Below are 21,228 nucleotides of genomic sequence, written 5' to 3'. Positions count from 1 at the left end.
GGCAGATTGCACACTGTTCCCACCTCACCACACTCTACTCTCTCCATCCAGCGCTAGCTGTAGCCAGGCTGTCTCGCAGTCCAGAATGCTAGCCAGAGATCAAGCTTTCTGAAGTGCCTTGGCTGGGGCCCACAGATAAGGACCGCCAGGCAGTGCTCTAGAAGCCAGCAGATGCCATCAATCAGTTTCCCACCTGCCAGACACTGAGAATCTCTAATACCGGAAACGTCCTCTGTTGCCAGAGCTGAACTCTCACATGAAGACTCCAGAAGGCCTTGCAATGTGGGCATGCAGCAATCATTGCCTCTCTGCGGCCACAAGGAACCAGGCTCTTTCCATGGCTAGTGAGTTGTCCAGCACACTTGGGGCTCCGGAAAGGCCCCTTTACAACTTTAGGCCTTAGCTGAGCTCTCTATTTACATAAGGCCAGGCAGTGCCCATTATGGGAGACACCCCTGGGTACTGGGATGAGGATGGCACTTGGCATGTGAGCTAGGATTGGGTGCCCATCGCTCTTCCCCACCAGGCAGTGGCCAGCTAGCTTCTGTCCCCTTACCGACCTCCTTTGCTACAATTGCATTTCTGGCAGGCAGTGTATCAAGGAAGCATCCGCAGTTTTGGACCATGCAGAGAACCACTACTGGCCAAGCATTCCCAATCTGACAGCAGAACAGTACAGCACTGCTGAGGTGAACTTGGCAAAGAACTTTGAGACCATGAAGGCAGCCAACACTTCCAAGTCATCACAACCTGCCTCTCCCATAGATTTATTGTAGACCAGCTCAACCATCTCCATGTCAACAAGAAATGGTCCTCACTCTAAGCCATCACCTTTGGATTTAGATCATGGGGCTGTCCTTTCTTTAGAATGGAACTGAAAAGCTTTAATTTCTATAAAAACGTAAGGTTTTGGACCACAGCCTTATTAAAACAAACAAATATGAGCATAGTTGTCTACATATGGAGTATCTGGGATAAACTGCCACTTGAAAGTATAATCACTGTCTGTTTGTTTGTTTTTGAGACGGAGTCTCGCTCTGTTGCCCAGGCTGGAGTGCAGTGGTGCAATCTTGGCTCACTGCAAGCTCTGCCTCCCGGGTTCACGCCATTCTCCTGCCTCAGCCTCCTGAGTAGCTGGGACTACAGGCACCCGCCACCATACCCAGCTAATTTTTTGTATTTTTAGTAGAGACGGGGTTTCACCATGTTAGCCAGGATGGTCTCGATCTCCTGACCTCGTGATCCGCCCGCCTCGGCCTCCCAAAGTGCTGGGATTACAGGCATGAGCCACCGCGCCCGGCTTTTTGTTTCTTTAGCCTGATAGGACAATATCAGAAATTTCCTTGGTCACAGAGGATATAAAACATAGTTTGAACAAAAGCAGCAATAAAGCTACAAACTATTATTCGGTGTATTTGCTTAAGTATAAGACAGCTGACTGGGGCTTTATCATGTAACATTAGTTTGCTTAGTTTTCATTAACTCTGTTGAACTTAAATTGAATTGTGAATACACATATGGCTAATTCATATTGCAATTAAACTGCAAATTGACATAAACTGTACATAAAAAGCTGTACATTGTCATCCAAAATAATGCTTAGGTAAAACCAAGAATACAATAAACTGATGTCAAGGAACCTACCCTAAAATAAAAATACAGTTAACATGGAACTGTAAAACTAGAATGAGAGAAACATTTACCCATAAAATCTTGTTTGGAACATGGATACAACACTAGAAAAGAATTTTTCTAAATAACTACAATGTTCATATGTGACTGTGCATCTGTGAAGACCAGGCATTCTGAATCATTGGCCTGTGATGTATGGCAGTACAATTTTACAGAAAATGCACTACAATAATTAAGAAAATTCTCTAATGTGAAAATTTTAATGAATAAGTATTTACACTACAAATAACTATTTATATTACTAATACATTGATACTATTATTTTACAAAATAAATAACCTGTAATACAGCCTTTAAAAGCAAATAATAGCCTCACATTTCTAAATTTAAAAAATACAAATTTTGTGAAATATGGTTAAGAGTAACTGATAAAAATTTGGGCATAAACTATATTATAGTTTGGACAGAGGTTGAAAAAAGTGGATGAAAATCTCAATGAGCCCTTTTGTCTGCAGTAAACTTAATCTTACAGGTGAATATTATAATATATATAGGGTACCTACTAGCTATCTAATTTACTTTTTACACAATGTATAAATTCTACCATGTTGTTCTTAATGTTTGAACCTAAAATAACACACAAACATACAGGAGAACAAAATAAGGCAGAAATGTATGGAGACAGTGACATTATCAAGATGATGGAATAGGAGTTCCCTACTTTTATATTCCCTTGCAGCAAAAAAAAAAAAAAAAAAAAACTAGTCAGCTATCCATCAACCAAAGTAACTTTATGAGAGAGCCAGGCACAGTGGCTCATGACAGTAATCTCCTCCATTCAGGAGACTGAGGCAGGAGGGCTGCTTCAGGCCAGGAGTTCAAGAACAGCCTGGACAGTACAGTGAGCTTTGGGATACAGGGCATTAGGAAACTGTGCTAAAACCCAAGATCAAGAAGAGTCACTTTGAGAAGACAGGCCCTTTGATTAATGAAGTGTCATATTATCCAAAGCAATCTGTAAGTTAACTCAAATCCCTATCACAATTCCTGTGCCACTTTTCATAGTAACAGAAAAGGCAAGCCTACAATGTACATAGAACTACAAGAAATACTGAATGGCTAAACCAATCATGAGGAATAAGAAAAAAGCTGAGGGCATCATACTAGTGACCCACACAAAACAGTTCAAAAGTCACTGTTTGTAGATAACCTGGGGAAACCTTGCTAGGTACTCAGTGGGAGCCACACTCATCCACGCATCTGGTATTAGGCCCACCATATAGCAGAACCCTGACCTAGTGCCTGCTCCACAGAAAGTCCTGAAGACAATCCAGTCTGCCCAAAAACATGACAGGACTCACAACCACACGTGCTCCTGGTAATAAGCCCACTAAAGGTAAAACCCACTCCAGATTTGGCAGCAACCTTGTGACCCAGCTACAACCCTTTTTACTGCAAGCCCAGAAAAGATCTCATCAGGCTTGAGACCCAAAAGATGAAGACCTTTACCTACAGAAACCAGTTTATAAAAATGAAAAGAGGTGTTTGCTCCTTCAAATGCACAAACACCAATGCAAGTCTATATTATGACCATTCTAATGGTTCTATTTGAACATAGAACTGGAAGTCCTACGTAGAATAATTAAGCAAGAAAACGTAGAAGATCAAAATTGAAAAGAAGAAAAAAAGTCACTGTTTGTAGATGGCATAATCTTATATATGTAAAATCATAAATAGTCCACCAAGAAATAGCTTAAACTAATAAATGCATTCAGTAAAGTAGCAGAATATACAATTAACATACAAATATCAGTTTTGTTTATACAGAGTAGCAATAAACCAGTAAAAAAAACTCATTTACAATAGCAACAAAATAATAGATTTCTTAGCAATAAATTTAACCAATGTGGTGAAAGATCTATTCTTTGGGCTCAACTTTTGCGTGCTCTTAATCAACTTTAAAAATTTTAAAAACAATAAATTTCTGCCAAATCAAAAAACAAACAAAAAACGATGCAACAGAATCCAGGTCTTAGATAAAGACAACCATGAGTTAAAAAGAATGATTCAAATTTATTTAGCTGGTAAAAAAAAATTGCATATATTTTAAGAAGCAGAAGAAAAAATACATATTAAGTTGTCCCGGTCAGGCATGGGGGTTCACACCTATAATCTTAGCACCTTGGCAGGCTGAGGTAGAAAGCAACCTTGAGGCCAGGAGTTCAAGACCAGTCTGGACAACATACTGAGACCCTGTCTCTACAAAAACTTTACAAATTAGCCAGGCATGGTAGTATATGCCTGTAGTCCTAGTTATTCCAGAGGGTGAGGCAGGAAGTCCTTGAGCCCAAGATTTCCAGGTTGCAGTTAGCTATGATTGCACTCCAGCAACACCTCTAAGTCCTCAGTCCCCTCTCATCTTGGGAGGACACCTGGAATCACAGGACAGTGCAGTGTGACAGCCTGTGTACAGAACAGAGCCTCCCTTCGCTAAGAAAGGGCATCTGCCTCCAGCTGCCGCTCCTGCACTTTTGACAAAACTTCTGACACCAGAGGTGTGGAGTTTCCTGAACACCAACCAATTCTCCAACACCACTGGTTGTTCAACAATTCAATACTGACACCACTCAGTTTGCACAGACCTTGCAAGGCCAGGCCTCAGTCCCACATCACTGCCCCCACTACAGAGGCCAGTCACATGCACCAGGGACCCACCTATACTTCTTGAGTGACTGCCTGTAACTCTGGGACTCCCATAACCCCATACTCAAGTTCAATAATTTGACAGAACTCCTCACAGAACTCAGCAAAACATGTACCAGTTTGTCATGAAAGTACATCTCAAAACAGCCAAATGAAAGATCTGTATACAGCAAAGGAAAGTGGCAGGAGCAGATTGGGTGGGTAGGCAATCCTGGTAAATGCATGTGATTGAAGAAATTCCCCATCCTTTATGTTCTCAAAGAACAGCTGAATGAAAAGAAACACTCTTCTCATTTTGACTTAGATGATGCTCCCTTTTTTTTTAACCTATTACAAAGCCAGACACGGATTGCAAATTCCCATTTTTGTCTCATAAACAATCACCTGAACAATTCTCTTTAGTGGTAAAAAAAAAAAAAAAAGAAAAAAAAAAAAAGTACTTGTTCACCAACCACCGCTTAACCCATTTATGCTGGAGGTGGCAAATTTTTTTGTGTGTGAAAAATCAGACCATGGTGATGACCCTGAGCAGTAGGGTCATCTAGCAGTAGGAAGTATAAATAACTCCCACGAGCTTAGTGCTCCAATAATGGAACACTAGGCATAAATGGGTTAGCTTCTCTCTCTCCAACAGGCCCCTGAACTTTGACGCACACTCAGCCTGAGCCAACAAACAATTCCTCTTTATGCCCCTCCTAAACACAGGCTGACCTCAGGGTGAAACATTCTCTGATCTAGGATCTAATTTTGGCACCTTTCATCCTGTCCTCCCCTTCCCACATTCTTTCTAGTTTTGTGTGTTCCCCTTTAAATAAAGCCCTTTTCTGCCTAACATTTCAGATGACTGCAGATATAGTTGGTATTTTTCCCGTTGCAATACTCCTTTAGAATTAAGTAACTTTTCATGTATACATATGTAACTAACCTGCACATTGTGCACATGTACCCTAAAACTTAAAGTATAATAATAATTTAAAAAAATCACCCAAACTACAATGGAAAATAAAGAAAAATTCTGGAGAAAAAAATAAAAAAAATAAAAATAAAAAATCAAAAAAAAAAAGAATTAAGTAACTTTTTATGTAAATATAAATTAGCTTTATTTGACAAAGTCTAGAAACAGCCCAGGACAATGAAATTTATCCTCAGAAAGAGCTTCTGAACCCGTCTTCCAACCCAACCCCATTTGCATCTGCCTATGGATCTCCCACTTTCCAGGAGATCTGTAGCTTCTCTCAATGCACAGGGCTCTTCCGCGCTTGTGTGAGCAGGCTGGGACACCTGCAGGAGGTGGCTCCTGCAGGAAGAACTAACTGGGCCTTCAATGACCTTCTTTTGCAGGCTCAAGATTGGCCTTAACTTAGAGTCACTGGGCTCAGACTTCTACTTTCCAGTCAGGGCTATTCATTTAGTTTTAAATGAGAAAATGCCCAGTTTGAAGAATTCAGCAAAATCACTCAAAGACAGTGTTTATAAAAGGGAATAAAATTGTAAGACACTTACATTTTATATTTCAAAAGGAAAGGCAAAAGTGTCTATTCCTTTCAGATAACAAAAACGTCAATTAAATATTTCTATAACAGATCATTTAGGAAACACTTACTAAATGTGAACCCTTCTAAGAGGAGCCATGTCCCATCTCCTAAAACTTAGCATTGAATTTGGATGTCCAGATAATTAAATACAGAACATTTAATGTCACAAATTATCCACCCTGTAAAAAAGAGGAACTGATGTTTCATGAATCTATATAATTTACCAATTAATCTACCATATTGTCTTGTGAAAGTGAGTTTCCTATAGGCATAATGAAAAAGAGATGTTTCCTATTTTTCTCCCCGATAGAATTCCCAAACTTAAGCCCTGAGATTCTGTTTGAAATCACCCTTAAAATAGAACAGAACTAAGAAACTTACTACACTCACTCTGATGAAGAAAAAGGTAAATGAGTTTTTTAACAAATGAAATATATGACTACATATTTTTTCCTAGAATTCACCACTTTCATACCCTTTGTAAATATCTTCTAACCTTTCAAACTCTACTGATAAAGTGTAATATATACTTAATAAAAAACTGATGATGAAATAAGTGAACAAATCTTTTTAAGGTGACAAACTCAGGGAGAAGCAGTGCTACCTGGAACACAGACACATCTGACTCAAGCGTCAAGTCAGGCTATCCTATAATTTGGGACATTCTCCCACCCCTCATTCTGCTCACTGAAGTGCTCACTGACCATTCTGTCTGGAGACACTGCACTGTGCCTCACGGTGTGCCCCAGGGATGTTTTGCTTTGCATGTTCTCGCACCAGCTCACTGGAGTAGTTATTGCTTGTCCTTTGGACTAGTTTTTCTCCCTTCACAAGTCTGAGAATCCAGAGGGCAGGAATTATTTCTGTCTTTTCCCAACACCACTGATGTGTCTCCAGGCAATGAAATTGGGGGTTGGGGGAGAATGTCTAAGGGGTTAGCTTTTTAGGTAAAGGGTGTACCAGAAGACTTCTCTCAGCCCCAGGACATCCAGCTGCTTCACTGAGAGGCTCCATCTCCATGCCATAGGCTGTCCTCTCGGAGGAAAAAACCCAGGAACCAAAATTCACTAGATACTCCAAGAGACATAGCCACTGTGGGCATCTTGGGCCATTCCCAGACAATTCTGAAATTCAGGACTAGGATAAGAGTGGCTGAGGAGCCGGGCGCGGTGGCTCACGCCTGTAATCCCAGCACTTTGGGAGGCTGAGGTGGGCGGATCACGAGGTCAGGAGATCAAGACCATCCTGGCCAACACGGTGAAACCCCGTCTCTACTAAAAATACAAAAAATTTAGCTAGCCGGGCATGGTGGCGGGCGCCTGCAGTCCCAGCTACTCGGGAGGCTGAGGCAGAATGGCGTGAACACGGGAGGCGGAGCTTGCAGTGAGCCGAGATCAGGCCACTGCGCTCCAGCCTGGGCGACAGAGCGAGACCTCCGTCTCAAAAAATAAATAAAAATAAAAAAGAGTGGCTGAGGATACAAGCTGTAAAGTTTCCAAAGTTTTCAAAGGTTTTGTACAAGGCGTCTGTGCCTAGGAAAGATAAAAAGCAGAGTGGCACAAATATTTCTTTACAATAGAGTGCCAAGGGGTTATTCTCTGCTTTCACAAACAGAAAACGAATCTTTAAAGAGTTCCACAAGCATGGGTAACTAGCGAAACCCAATCTCTACAAAAAAAATAAATAAATAAAAAGAATTAGCCGGGCATGGTAGCACACACATTTAAGCCTAGCCACTCAGGAGGCTGAGGCAGAAAAATCACTTGAGTCCAGGAGTTGGAGGCTTCAGTGAGCTATGACAATGTCACTGCATTCCAGCAGCCTGGATGACAGAGCAAGATCCTCTTAAAAACAACAAGTCAGGCGTGGTAGCTCGCCCCTGTAATCCCAACACTTTGGGAGGGAGAGGCGGGTAGATCACGAGGTCAAGAGATCAAGACAATCCTGGCCAACATGGTGAAACCCCGTCTCTACTATAAATACAAAAATTAGCCAGGTGTGGTGGCGCACGCCTGTAGTCCCAGCTACTTGGGATGCTGAGGCAGGAGAATCGCTTGAACCCAGGAGGCGGTGGTTGCAGTGAGCCGAGATCACACCACTGCACTCCAGCCTGGCAACAGAGCGAGACTCCAACTCAACAAAAAAAAAGCCGGGTAGGGAAAAAACAACAGGCCAGGCGTGGTGGCTCACGCCTGTAATCCCAGCACTTTGGGAGGCCAAGGCGGGGGATCACGAGGTCAGGAGTTGGAGACTAGCCTGACCAACATGGTGAAACTAAAATACAAAATACTAAAAATACAAAAATTAGCCGGAGGTGGTGGCGCGGGTCCGTAATCCCAGCTACTCAGGAGGCTGAGGCAGGAGAATCGCTTGAACCCGGGAGGCAGAGGTTGCAGTGAGCCAAGATCGCGCCACTGCACTACAGCCTGGGCTACAGAGCGAGACTCCTTCTTAAAGAAAAAAAACAAACAAACAAAACAACAACAGCAACAACAAAGAGTGCCCTCCAATGTTCTGTGAAAAAATGATTAATTAAAATATTGTGCCTGGAGTACGCAATAAAAGACAAATAGCTGACAATGTTGTGAACTGAAGAGGTGATGGTGGTTTTTATGAATTTTGGAAAGAAACTGAAAATGTAGTATTTTATTGCAGGCCAGAGTCAGGCTGGGAGAACAGAGGAGTGGATTTAAGACCCTGCTTTCCATGTTATTTGGAAAATGCAGGGGAAAAGCAGTCTCTTGTGCAGTGTTAAAATAATTAGCAGGCAATTAGACTAAGGTGGCTCTAGTGTCTTGCGTTTCTACGTGAAAAAGAATATTAATAGTTCAAATGCATTTCTTGTTAATGACTGCCTTAAGTAGAAACAAAATCCAGGTTCAACCAATCACAAAACTCCAATTAATCAGTAATTAAATAACCAGGAAATTTCCACCTGGACAGTCCAAATAAGGTGACTGTAACTGTCGTCAATTATTAAATTTGGCTTGCTTCCTCATGCACCTTACAAAAAAGCTTTTCCTTCAAGCACCTCCTCCATAAACCCACAAGCCACACACCATAGCTGGGCGCTCTCCCATTCATGAAACTCCCTTTCCTCAAACAAACTCTTCAAAGCTTTAAAAGTGACTCCATTTTTCACAGGAAAAAGATGGACTGCACAGCTAAGATAAGCCCCATGGAACAGCTCTTCCCACGCATGTTTCGCACACCGATTTGGCTTCTCCCCGATGACCCTCCCCTCTGGACCAAGCACACAGTCTGGGGGACCCGCGGGACTGCGGCTTCATAGCCGCCCAGAGAGGCCGGGGCGGAAGCCGCGGCGCAGTGATGGGAGGAGAATCCCGCGGCGGCCTGGCCCCGCCCCTACCCAGAGGTGACAGATCCCACCGGTGCCAGCCGGGACTCCCGGCCGCGGACTCCAGTGCTGACGCCGGGAGGCCGGGCCGCCATCTTGGAACGCCCTCCCGGGAACTCTCACCGTTTTCCGGCTTTCGGGGTGTCCTGGCATCTTAGCTGTGTAACTCCCAGTACCTGCAGGTCACAGGGAAACCAGACACTGCAGCAGCAGAGTCACCAGGGCCTCCCGCAGCTGGGGATAAATAGCCGAGAATACGGGACCGAAGCTCCAGCTGGAGCACAAGACAAAGGCCGCGCCAGATCCCGGAAACCGCCTCTGCCTCTCAAGCTGCGCTCCTGATTGGACAGTTCCCACGTCGATGTCCCTGATTGGACAGGGCTCCAGGACCCGCCTCCTTTGGTTATGAGTGACAGGAGATGAGGTCAGCAAAGGGGTTGAATGAGACTATTAACAAAATGGGCAATTTTTTTGTATCCTTCCAAAATTGTTCCATGTCTTTCCATGCATACCATCTTTAATAAAGAGCGCACTCTTAAGCCAATCTGTAATCTCTGTTCCTGAGTGTCTAAACAACGTCATCATCATCTTCTGTTGGAGAAAAACCTGAAGATGAGTTTTCCTCCCAAAGCACAGAACAGTCAGAAGCCGAGGCGCGCTTGGGAATGCTGGCGGGTGGAAAGCGGAGGTGCATTCCGGTGCGCCTGTAGAACTGTCCTTGCAAGCAGGACCCAGGTCCAGAACAGCTACGCAATGCATGTGTTTCTGACCAAAGGGGGCCTGCTGTCCACCCGCCTCTTCTGCTGGGCAGGGCAGCGCATGGTTGGGGTATTTACACCCAGGCAGGTGTCCCAGGCCAGTCCCCTGTCAACCCATCATAATAAAAAAGTCAGAATCTATTTTCAAAAGTATATTCAAAAGCATATGTTTAGGATACCTACCAGAGAGCATAGACTAAAGTTGCCCTGATTATACATTCCAACTAGTAACCATTACAAGTGGGTTTTAAGAAAAGAGGCAGTTCCTAAAATGTTCATCAAAAATTTACATTAAAATCCATAAGTCACTGACTGGCTATACATTGTTCTTTGTATCACAAATTCCAGATGAGACAGCTAGTTAGGAACAACGTACCTTTAAACAATTGCCCCTGGGAAAGGGTGTGGAGATGTGTCTCAAATCCCATACTCAAGTCTCTCTGGGCCAGAAAAATCTTCTGTACCTCACAGAGCTTCAGCTACTTAGAGCTATTCTTTTCTTATCTCCATAGTCAGTACACTTGGACCCTTAACAAGAAATAAGTTCAAACAGAAAATTTGCCAAGCCACAGGAATAATGGCCTGTCAGTGCCCTTCAGGAAGCTGATTGTCACTTTCCTTCAACACCCTTTCCACAGCTTCCCCCCAACACACACACCCTGGATCCCGGGAGAGAGGGGCTGAGGCACACCCAGACACACCTCGCTGCCCCTCCTGCAAACATACACCCACACACAGACACACAGACAAAGACACAGACACAGGCAGCTTGAAGGAGAGCAAGAGAGAGGGATGGAGACATAGAAACGGAGGGAGAGAAAGACAGTGATAGAGAGACAGAGTGAGTCAGGATTGAGAGAGAGAGAGAGAGAGAGAGAAGGCTACAGAAAGAGCACGAGGTGGAGGGGGAAGAAGAAGAGAGAGGATGAGGGACTTAGAGAGCCATAGAGCCCTGGAGAGGGAGTGTTCTGCTCCGGTAGACAGGGCCCCTTTGAGCAGGCCAGGGTAGGGTGGAGGGTGCTTGGGCTGGACCAGAACAGGGTGGAAGGGCTAACGGAGTGACCCAACAGAGCCCTGAGACGTATTTTTTGTTGGATTGGCTGCTTTGGTGGTGCGTTTCATAGGACTTTTCCTTTGTTGGCTCCTCCCTGTCCTCTTGGTGCGGTGGGCCCCGAGATTTGTAGAGTGCAACCGTCCCTCTAGCGAGAGCTGTGGCACCGAGCATCCCCACGGGGCAGAGGCCTGGGTCTGTCTCGTGTCCTCGGGACTGGAGTTTATACGAAGTTGGTGGCAATGGGATTCCGAGTGCACAGGGACGGTTTTCCTGGTGGCTGGAGAAGGCAATGTCCCTCCCCTGGGGAAAGTAGCCCATGCGTTCTGGAGCGGAGGTCTAGGCTGGTGTCTTGTGGGGCCCACTTCCCCTGCCCGCCCCTTCCCCCGGCTTGGACGGTGGCAGCGGCGCTGGATGAGTGAATTAAATTCCCTGGGCGTCCCGGGAGAGGGAAGACACCCTGGACGGCAGGGAACCCGCCCCTGAGCCTTCGAGGTTGGCCCCGGCCCGCCCCGCCCCGGGAAGCGAGCTGGCCTACTGATGGGGTGGCTGCCAGGCGGAAGAGCTGGGAAGCTGCTAACTGGCAGTGCTGCAGTGGCGGACGCCCCACGAGGAGGTCCCAGGGTACCGCGAGGGCGCAGGCGGGCGGAAAAGGAGGAGCAGAGTCAGGGTGCTGTTGGGAAGCACCGCGATAAAAGGAGGAAAGAGGGAGGGACCGGGAAACCAAAAAGCCTACAGCACCCGTTATTCCCAGGCGGTCTCCCAGTTAAGTACTAACCAGGCCTGACCCTACTTAGCTTCGAGAGATCAGGCGAGATTGGACGCGTTCAGGGTGGTATGGCCATAGACGCCTGGCAGCCCCAAGAGCTCCGCTCAGTCTTGCGCGCCCGACTCCAGGCATCCCTGCAACCCCGGGTCCACGGGGCTCGGATCAAGTACCCCTGAGCTGCTCGCCGGCGGCCGGGCTGGTCTGCTCTCCCCCTCTACCGGCCGCTTTCCCCCTCTACGCCCGAGCACCGTCCACCGCGCTGCGCCTTCCGCTGGCCTCCCGGAGCCTCCCGCAGTAGCTGGTGGCCAGGCCAAGCGCGGGACCGCCACAGCGCCGCCCTGCTGCCGGGCGTGGGCGCCAGAGGCTTCTGTCTCCTGCACAGGCTTCGGGCTCTCGAGGTGGCCTCCCTTCCGCCGAAGCTCCAGGCCTTTCCCCAGCTCCCGAGCTCCCGAGCTCCCGAGCTTCCACTACATCGGGCCCGCTCAGGACCGGGTGTGCTCCGAGACGTCAGGGCCCAGGGCCCACGGTCCTGGTATCCCCTCCGGTCTTCTGCCTTAGCAGTGAGGGATTGTTTTGGATCCCTCTGCAAGGTCCCCTCTTGCCCCACCCACCCAGAGCCTCCAGGGCTGGCCAAGGGCGATCAGCCGACCCAGTCCTGCGGGCCCTCTTTCTCAAAACGCCTTCACCCCTGTCCCCTGTCCCGACGAGGACCCAGCCTGTGGGGAACAAGGGGGCCGGGTGGGTTCTGCTTTGCCCCGCGCTAGCACTAAAGCCGGCAGCCTGATCCTGGGAGAGAGGGGCTGAGGCACACCCAGACACAACTCACGACCACCATGAGCAAAACCACCCATTCACACAGGGGCGCAAGCTTGCGGCCACACACACACACACACACACACACACACACACAGCTTGAAGGAGAGCAAGAGCAAGAGGGATGGAGAGATAGAAACGGAGGGAGAGAGAGACAGCGATAGAGAGACATAGTGAGGGAAGAGAGAAAGAGAGAGAGAAGGCGACAGAAAGAGCGCAAGGTGGAGGGGGAAAAAGAGAAAGAGAGAGGGTGAGGGAACTAGAGAGCGAAAGCGATAGAGCCCTGGAGAGAAAGCGCTCTCCAAGCCATAGAGAGAGAGACAGGGTGAGGGAGGAGAGAGAGAAAGAGAGAGAGAGAAAAGGCGACAAAAAAAGCGCGAGGTGGAGGGGAAGAAGAGAAAGAGAGGGTGAGGGACCTAGAGAGCGAGAGCAATAGAGCTTTGGAGAGGGAGCGCTCTGCTCTGGTAGATAGGGCCCCTTTGAGCAGGCCTGGGTAGGTGGAGGGTGCTTGGGCTGGGCCAGAACAGGCTTTAGGCTCTCCAGGCAGCCTCCCTTCCGCTGAAGCTCCAGGCCTTCCCCCGGCTCCCAAGCTCCCGAGACCACATCGGGCCCGCTCAGGACGCGGTGTGCTCCGAGACATCAGGGCCCAGGGCCCACGGCCCACGGTCCTGGGTCCTGGGATCCCCTCCGGTCGTCCGCCTTAGCGCTGAGGGATTGTTTTGGATCCCTCGCTGCCCGTCCTGCAAGGCCCCCTCTTGCCCCACCCAATCAGAGCCGCCTGGGCTGCCCAAGGGCGATAAGCCGACCCAGCCCCGCGGGCCCTCTTTCTCACAAAGCCTTCACCACCGTTGCCTTATCCGAGGAGGACCCTGCCTGTGGGCAACAAGGGGTCCGGCGGAGGGGCACTGTTTGCCCCGCGCTGGCACCAAAGCCGGCAGTCTGATCCCGGGGGACAGGGGGTGAGGCCCACCCAGGCACAACTAATGACCACCACGAGCTAAACCACCGCACCTCCCCATAAAGGGTGCACGCGCGTGGGCAAACACACACACAGACACACAGACAAAGACACATACAGAGACAGCTTGAAGGAGAGCAAAGAATGAGAGACGGAGAGATAGAAACGGAGGAAGAGAGAGACAGCAGTAGAGAGAGAGGCACGGTGAGGGTGGAGACAGAAGGGTGAGAGAGAGAGAGAGAGAAAAGGTGACAGAAAGAGCGCGAGGTAAAGGGGGAAGAAGAGAAAGAGAGAGGGTGAGGGACCTAGAAAGCGAGAGCCATAGAGCCCTGGAGAGGAAGCGTTCTGCTCCAGTACACAGGGCCCCTTTGAGCAGGCTGGGGTCGGGTGGAGGGTGCTTGAGCTGAGCCAGAACAGGGCGGCAGGGCCGCCCACGAGGGTGGGCCAATGGAGCCCTGAAGCGTGTTTTTTCTTGGATTGGTTGGTTGCGTTGGAGGTGCGTTTCGTAGGGTTTTCCCTTAATTTGCTCCTTCCTGTCCACTTGTTGCGGTGGGCCCCGAGATTTGTAGACTGCCCCAGTCTGTCTGACGAGAGCCCTGACGCCGAGAGTGCCCATGGGGCCTGAGGCCTGGGTCTCTCTTGTGTCCTTGGGACTGGAGTTTACATGAAGTTGTTGGCAATGGGATTCCGGGTGTACAGTTACGGTTTTCCTGGTGACTGGCGAAGGTAATGTCCTTCCCCCCGGGAAAGCAGCCCGCTGCCCCTGCCCGCCCCTTCCCGCAGCTTGGACGGTGGAGGCGGCGCCGGATGAGTGAACTGAATTGCCTGAGGGTTCCGGGAGCGGAAACCTCTCAGGACTGCAGGGAACCCGCCCCTGCGTCTTTGAGGTCAGGCCCTGGCCCGCCGCTCCCCGCACAGCAAGCCCGGCTCCTGGTGCTGTGGCGGCGGCGAGGTGGAAGAGGTGGGATGCCGCTACCTGGTGGTGCTACAATTGTGGACCCCCCACGAGGAGGTCCCGGGCTGCAGCGGGGGCGCAGGCGTGCAGAAAATGGGGAGCAGAGTCGGGGCGGTTGGGAAGCAGGGCGATGAAAGGGGTAAACAGGGAGGGAGCAGGAAGCCAAAAAGCCTTCAGCACCCGGTATTTCTGTTGTGGGAAACTGAGGACGAGAGAGACCTATATGGGAAAACAGGAGGATGTTTATATTAAGGTACACACTGACTCAGTGGATTCCCACTCAAAAAAATGAGGGTTGAACAAAAACAAGAGTTTGGTTTATAAAGGCTAGCATACAAGAGCAAAACAAAGGCAGTAAATCATATACTGACAGGTCACGTAATCTATAGCATAACTGATGACTTCATATAACTTGTGGCTTTGTAGCTGCTTCGAAAGAAAAAACAAGAACTGTCTAAATACAGACATTTGTCCTTTTTTTTTTTTTTTTCCTTCACGCTTGCTCCAGAGGAGGGGTGTCTGGAGCCTATTCCGTTGGTTTTGACTTCAGGGACAGCATTATCTTATAACTGTCTTTGAAGTGAGCTTGCTAGGCAGAGGAAAACTTGTTCTTTTTTTTTTTTTAACCTTTGCCTTGTCACATTCTGGGCCTTGGCTTTTACTTCTCAGACTGGGTCACTACAACCTTCTTATAGCCTTGTCTGTTACTTTTCTTGGAGTGAATGAATGCTATACTTATTGTCATTATTTTCAAATTTTTGCCTCAGTTTTCCCATTTGATGCTTTTATAAACAAGATTTTAATAGAAAGCATCACTATTACTTGATTCTTTTTGAAAGAACAGTTTTTCTTTTTTAGGCACAGGCTGATATTTACGCAGAGCCATTAGCTGAGTGGTAGTCTGCCTAGCTACAGTTGCCTCTATAGTTGATTTAATGCTCTTAACAAGGAGGGGTAAAAGGCAAGGAAGTATCAAGCAACCTCCTAGTATGGCTGGAACTACTCCTATTAAGGTTTTGAGTCTACCAAAAGAGGTGAACCAGCCTCCAACGATGGAATCAGGAGTCCACCCTTTCCAGGTCTGGACTGGAACATGGGCTAATTTTCTCATTCTTGCAGTTATTTGGATAATAGCTTTTCTATTGTCATCGATTTCTAGGCAGCAATTAGTTAGATTAAACTTTGCACATACTCCTCCTTCCTGGGCTAGGAGATAGTCTAAAGCCAGTCTATTTTGATAAATGGAGTTTCTAACTTTTGTGGTCTGCTGGGCCAATAAGTCTAATGCATTTGCTGTTTCATTAGTGATAATTTCAAGGACTGCTTGCAAACTTATGATGCAGTTAAGCATGTAAATTGGGGTGCGGTACCCCCATGACCTATCTTGTGCCCAGGTAGCTGGCCCACAGTATTGAATTATTCTTTCAGGTGGCCAATCTGTGTCTTTCTAATATCCTGTTTTATGTCTTTTTTATGTCTACATTTCTTTCGTTTCTTCCTTTAATTTCATCATAGACAGGATACCCTAAGGTTTCCTCGTGTTGCAGTGGAAGCAAAAAGAAAGATGGCCTAATTGTTCTGAGTACACAAGCCCCTGTCCATTTGGCTGGTAACTGTTGGTAGGCCTATGGCCCACAAATCCAATAGAGACCAGAGGGTGCCTGCCAGGTATTTGGAGCTTCAAGCTGATACCAGGCAGCAAGCTGATACCAGGTGTGATTTAGAGAAGAGAAACGGGAGAATGGATTTGGATGAGGTGATTTGGAACTATTTTTACCTCGCAAGAAAGTTTTTCTTAGTGTTTCACTATAATATTGCAGCACTAAACATATTAATTCTCCTACTGGGTCTGTAAAAGCTTTTCCTCAGCGAGCAACACAGTATCCCCTGATGAAATAAGTTTTTAAGAGCCAGACGCTTGAACCTGTGGGCATCGGTTCGGGGGAAGAGTCAGTCAAAGTTATCTTGTGGCATTAACTCTTTTGCTTTCTAAGGCCATTGGTCTCCTATGTTAGTTCCTCCACAAACATAACATGAGGAAACGCCTAGGCTGCTGGCAGTGTTTTCAGCCAGCTGAGCAAATAGTTTCTCAGCTAAAGGAGGAGGCCCTGGTAACTTCTGGTCTACATGCTTATAGAATCACTTAAAGACCTGGAATTGTTGCTGGGCCGGACGGGTCTGGGTTCCTTTTTTGATAACATACAGGTAGGGTATATGATAACATATAGGTAGGTTGCTGGGTACTTTCTTATGGGGTAACCTGAAGTCCACATGGGTAAGCCTGGCTTTAGAATGGTAAAGTTTATAGGGGTACAGGTTTTTGTTTCACAATCTGGTTTTACCATTTAGTAAGCATAATTTTAGTAAGCATAATTTAGTAAGGCATTTTAGTAAGCATAATTGGCCTCTGTTGTGTGCTAGGGTGCCATGATATACAATATCTACAATCTTTTTCTGTGGTCCCAGGGGAACAAAGTGGCATTATTCTTGATATGCATATGTATTTGTAGTCATTTCTATAGTATCTTTCTTTTATTATTATTATTATACTTTAAGTTTTAGGGTACATGTGCACAACGTGCAGGTTTGTTACATATGTATACATGCGCCATGTTGGTGTGCTGCACCCATTAACTTGTCATTTAGCATTAGGTATATCTCCTAATGCTATCCCTCCCCTCACCCCACAACAGTCCCTGGTGTGTGATGTTCCCCTTCCTGTGTCCATGTGTTCTCATTGTTCAATTCCCACTATGAGTGAGAAAATGCAGTGTTTGTTTTTTTTGTCCTTGGGACAGTTTGCTGAGAATGATGGTTTCCAGCTTCATCCACGTCCCTACAAAGGACATGAACTCATCATTTTTCATGGCTGCATAGTATTCCATGGTGTATATGTGCCACATTTTCTTAATCCAGTCTATCATTGTTGGATATTTGGCTTGGTTCCAAGTCTTTGCTATTGTGAATAGTGCCACAATAAACATACGTGTGCATGTGTCTTTATAGCAGCATGATTTATAATCCTTTGGGTATATACTCAGTAATGGGATGGCTGGGTCAAATGGTATTTCTAGTTCTAGATCCCTGAGGAATCGCCACACCGACTTCCACAATGGTTGAACTAGTTTACAGTCCCACCAACAGTGTAAAAGTGCTCCTATTTCTCCACAGCCTCTCCAGCACCTGTTGTTTCCTGACTTTTTAATGATCGCCATTCTAACTGGTGTGAGATGGTATCTCATTGTGGTTTTGATTTGCATTTCTCTGATGGCCAGTGATGATGAGCATTTTTTCATGCGTTTTTTGGCTGCACAAATGTCTTCTTTTGAGAAGTGTCTGTTCATATCCTTCGCCCACTTTTTGATGGGGTTATTTGTTTTTTTCTTGTAAATTTGTTTGAGTTCATTGTAGATTCTGGATATTAGCCCTTTGTCAGATGAGTAGGTTGCAAAAATTTTCTCCCATTCTGTAGGTTGCCTGTTCACTCTGACGATGGTTTCTTTTGCTGTGCAGAAGCTCTTTAGTTTAATTAGATCCCATTTGTCTATTTTGGCTTTTGTTGCTATTGCTTTTGGTGTTTTAGACATGAAGTATTTGCCCATGCCTATGTCCTGAATGGTATTGCCTGGGTTTTCTTCTAGGGTTTTTATCATTTTAGGTCTTATGATTAAGTCTTATTCCATCTTGAGTTAAGTTTTGTATAAGGTGTAAGGAAGGAGTCCAGTTTCAGTTTTCTGCATATAGCTAGTCAGTTTTCCCAACACCATTTATTAAATAGACAATCCTTTCCCCATTGCTTGTTTGTGTCAGGTTTGTCAAAGATTATATGGTTGTAGATATGCGGCGTTATTTCTGAGGCCTCTGTTCTGTTCCATTGGTCTATATATTTGTTTTAGTGCCAGTTCCATGCTGTTTTGGTTACTGTAGCCTTGTAGTATAGTTTGAAGTCAGGTAGCATGATGCTTCCAGCTTTGTTCTTTTTGCTTGGTATTGTCTTGGCTATGCAGGCTCTTTTTTGGTTCCATATGAAGCCTAAAGTAGTGTTTTCCAATTCTGTGAAGAAAGTCAATGGTAGCTTGATGGGGATAGCATTGAATCTTTAAATTACTTTGGGCAGTATGGCCATTTTCATGATATTGATTCTTCCTATCCATGAGCATGGAATGTTTCTCCATTTGCTTGTGTCCTCTCTTATTTCCTTGAGCAGTGGTTTGTAGTTCTCCTTGAATAGGTCCTTCACATCCCTTGTAAGTTGTATTCCTAGGTATTTTATTCTCTTTGTAGCAATTGCAATGGGAAGTCCACTTGTGATTTGGCTCTCTGTTTGTCTGTTAATGATGTATAGGAATGCTTGGGATTTTTGCACATTGATTTTGTATCCTGAGACTTTGCTGAAGTTGCTCATCAGCTTAACGAGATTTTAGGCTGAGATGGTGGGGTTTTCTAAATATACAGTCATGTCATCTGCAAACAGAGACAATTTGACTTCCTCTTTTCCTATTTGAATACCCTTTATTTCTTTCTCTTGCCTGATTGCCCTGGCCAGAACTTCCAATACTATGTGGAACAGGAGTGGTAAGAGACAGCATCTTTGTCTTGTGCTGGTTTTCAAAGGGAATGCTTCCAGTTTTTGCTCATTCAGTATGATATTGGCTGTGGGTTTGTCATAAATAGCTCTTATTATTTTGAGATACGTTCAATCAATACCTAGTTTATTGAGAGTTTTTAGCATGAAGGGGTGTTGAACTTTGTGGAAGGCCTTTTCTGCATCTATTGAGATAATTATGTAGTTTTTGTCATTGGTTCTGTTTATATGATGGATTATATTTGTTGATTTGTGTATATTGAACCAGTCTTGCATCCCAGGTATGAAGCCAACTTGATCGTGGTGGATAAGCTTTTTGATGTGCTGCTGGATTCAGATTGCCAATATTTTACTGAGGGTTTTCCCACTGATAGTCATCAGGGATATTGGCCTGAAATTTTCTTTTTTTGTTGTATCTCAGCCAGGTTTTGGTGTCAGAATGATGCTGGCCTCATAAAATGATTTAGAGAGGATTCCCTATTTTTCTGTTGTTTGGAATAATTTCAGAAGGAATGGTACCAGCTCCTCTTTGTACCTCTGGTAGAATTTGGCTGTGAATCCATCTGCTCCTGGACTTTTTTTATTTGGTAGGCTATTAATTACTGCCTCAATTTCAGAACTTGTTATTGGTCTATTCAGGGATTCAACTTCTTCCTGGTTTAGAGTTGGGAGGGTGTATGTGTCCAGGAATTTACCCATTTCTTCTAGATTTTCTAGTTTATTTGCATAGAGGTGTTTATAGTATTCTCTGATGGTAGCTTGTATTTCTGTAGGATCAGTGGTGATATCCCCTTTATCATTTTTTGTTGCAACTATTTGATTCTTCAGTGTTTTCTTCTTTATTAGTCTGGCTGGTGGTCTATCTATTTTGTTGATCTTTTTTAAAAAATCAGCTCCTGGATTCATTGATTTTTTGAGGTTTTTTTGTGTCTCTATCTCCCTCAGTTCTGCTCTGATCTTAGTTATTTCTTGTCTTCTGCTGGCTTTTGAATTTTTTTGCTCTGCTTTTTTAGTTCTTTGAATTTTGATGTTAGGATATCGATTTTAGATCTTTCCTGCTTTCTCTTGTAAGCATTTAGTGCTATACATTTCTCTCTACACACTGCTTTAAATGTGTTCCAGAGATTCTGATATGTTGTGTCTTTATTCTCATTGGTTTCAAAGAGCATCTTTATTTCTGTCTTTGTTTCATTATTTACCCAGTAGTCATTCAGGAGCAGGTTGTTCAGTTTCCAGATAGTTGGGTGGTTTTGAGTGAGTTTCTTAATCCTGAGTTCTAATTTGATTGCACTGTGGTCTGAGAGACTGTTGGTTATGATTTCTGTCCTTTTGTATTTCCTGAGGAGTGTTTTACTTCATGTGGTCAATTTTAGAATAAGTGCAATGAGGTGCTGAGAAGAATGTTTATTCTGTTGATTTGGGGTGGAGAGTTCTGTAGATGTCTATTAGGTCCACTTGGTTCAGAGCTGAGTTCAAGTCCTGAATATCCTTGTTAATTTTCTGTCTCATTGATCTGTGTAATATTGACAGTGGGGTGTTAAAGTCTCCCACTATTATTGTGTGGGAGTCTAAGTCTCTTCTTAGGTCTCTAAGAACTTATTTTATTAATCTGAATCCTCCTATAGTGGGTGCATATATATTCAGGATAGTTAGCTCTTCTTGGTGCATTGATACCTTTACCATTATGTGATGGCCTTGTCTCTTTTGATCTTTGTTGGTTTAAAGTCTGTTTTATCACAGATTAAAATTGCAACTCCTACTTTTTTTTATTTTTTTATTTTTTAATTTTTTTTGCTTTCCATTTTCTTGGTAAGTATTCCTCTATCCCTTTATTTTGAGCCTCCTGCCAGTCTGTGTCTTTTAATTGGGGAATTTAGGCCATTTATATTTAAGGTTAATATTCTTATGTGTGAATTTGATCCTGTCATTTTGACACTAGCTGGTTATTTTGCCTATTAGTTGATGCAGTTTCTTCTTAGTGATGATGATCTTTACAATTTGGTATGTTTTTGCAGCGGCTGGTACCGTTTGTTCCTTTCCATGTTTAGTGCTTCCTTCAGGAGCTCTTGTAAGGCAGGCCTGGTGGTGACAAAATCTCTCAGCATTTGCTT

General features: G+C 45.3%; 1 protein-coding gene and 1 pseudogene across 4 annotated transcripts in view; both read right to left on the bottom strand.

Moving 5' to 3' along the window:
• The window catches only part of ZNF678 (zinc finger protein 678), a 98,013-nt gene that overhangs the window by 66,996 nt on the left and 9,789 nt on the right, over nucleotides 1–21,228 (bottom strand). For 2 of the 4 annotated variants that reach the window (XM_019031354.4, XM_063708575.1), the window contains exon 1: nucleotides 9,352–9,559. The exons of 1 other annotated variant lie outside the window; for it this stretch is intronic. In XM_019031354.4, coding sequence (XP_018886899.3) covers nucleotides 9,352–9,381 — 30 coding nt within the window. In that variant the 5' untranslated portion in view covers nucleotides 9,382–9,559. Of the gene's footprint in view, nucleotides 1–9,351; nucleotides 9,561–21,228 lie in introns of those variants that run through there. One more of the 4 variants, XM_031004768.3, reaches the window with a different exon arrangement.
• Nucleotides 11,767–11,886, bottom strand: LOC115932434 (uncharacterized; annotated as a pseudogene).

The sequence above is a fragment of the Gorilla gorilla genome, chromosome 1, assembly GCF_029281585.2.
Source record: "Gorilla gorilla gorilla isolate KB3781 chromosome 1, NHGRI_mGorGor1-v2.1_pri, whole genome shotgun sequence".
Classification (NCBI taxonomy): domain Eukaryota; kingdom Metazoa; phylum Chordata; class Mammalia; order Primates; family Hominidae; genus Gorilla; species Gorilla gorilla.
Note: the sequence above shows the minus strand (reverse complement) of the source record. Positions and strands in the feature narration are given on the sequence as shown.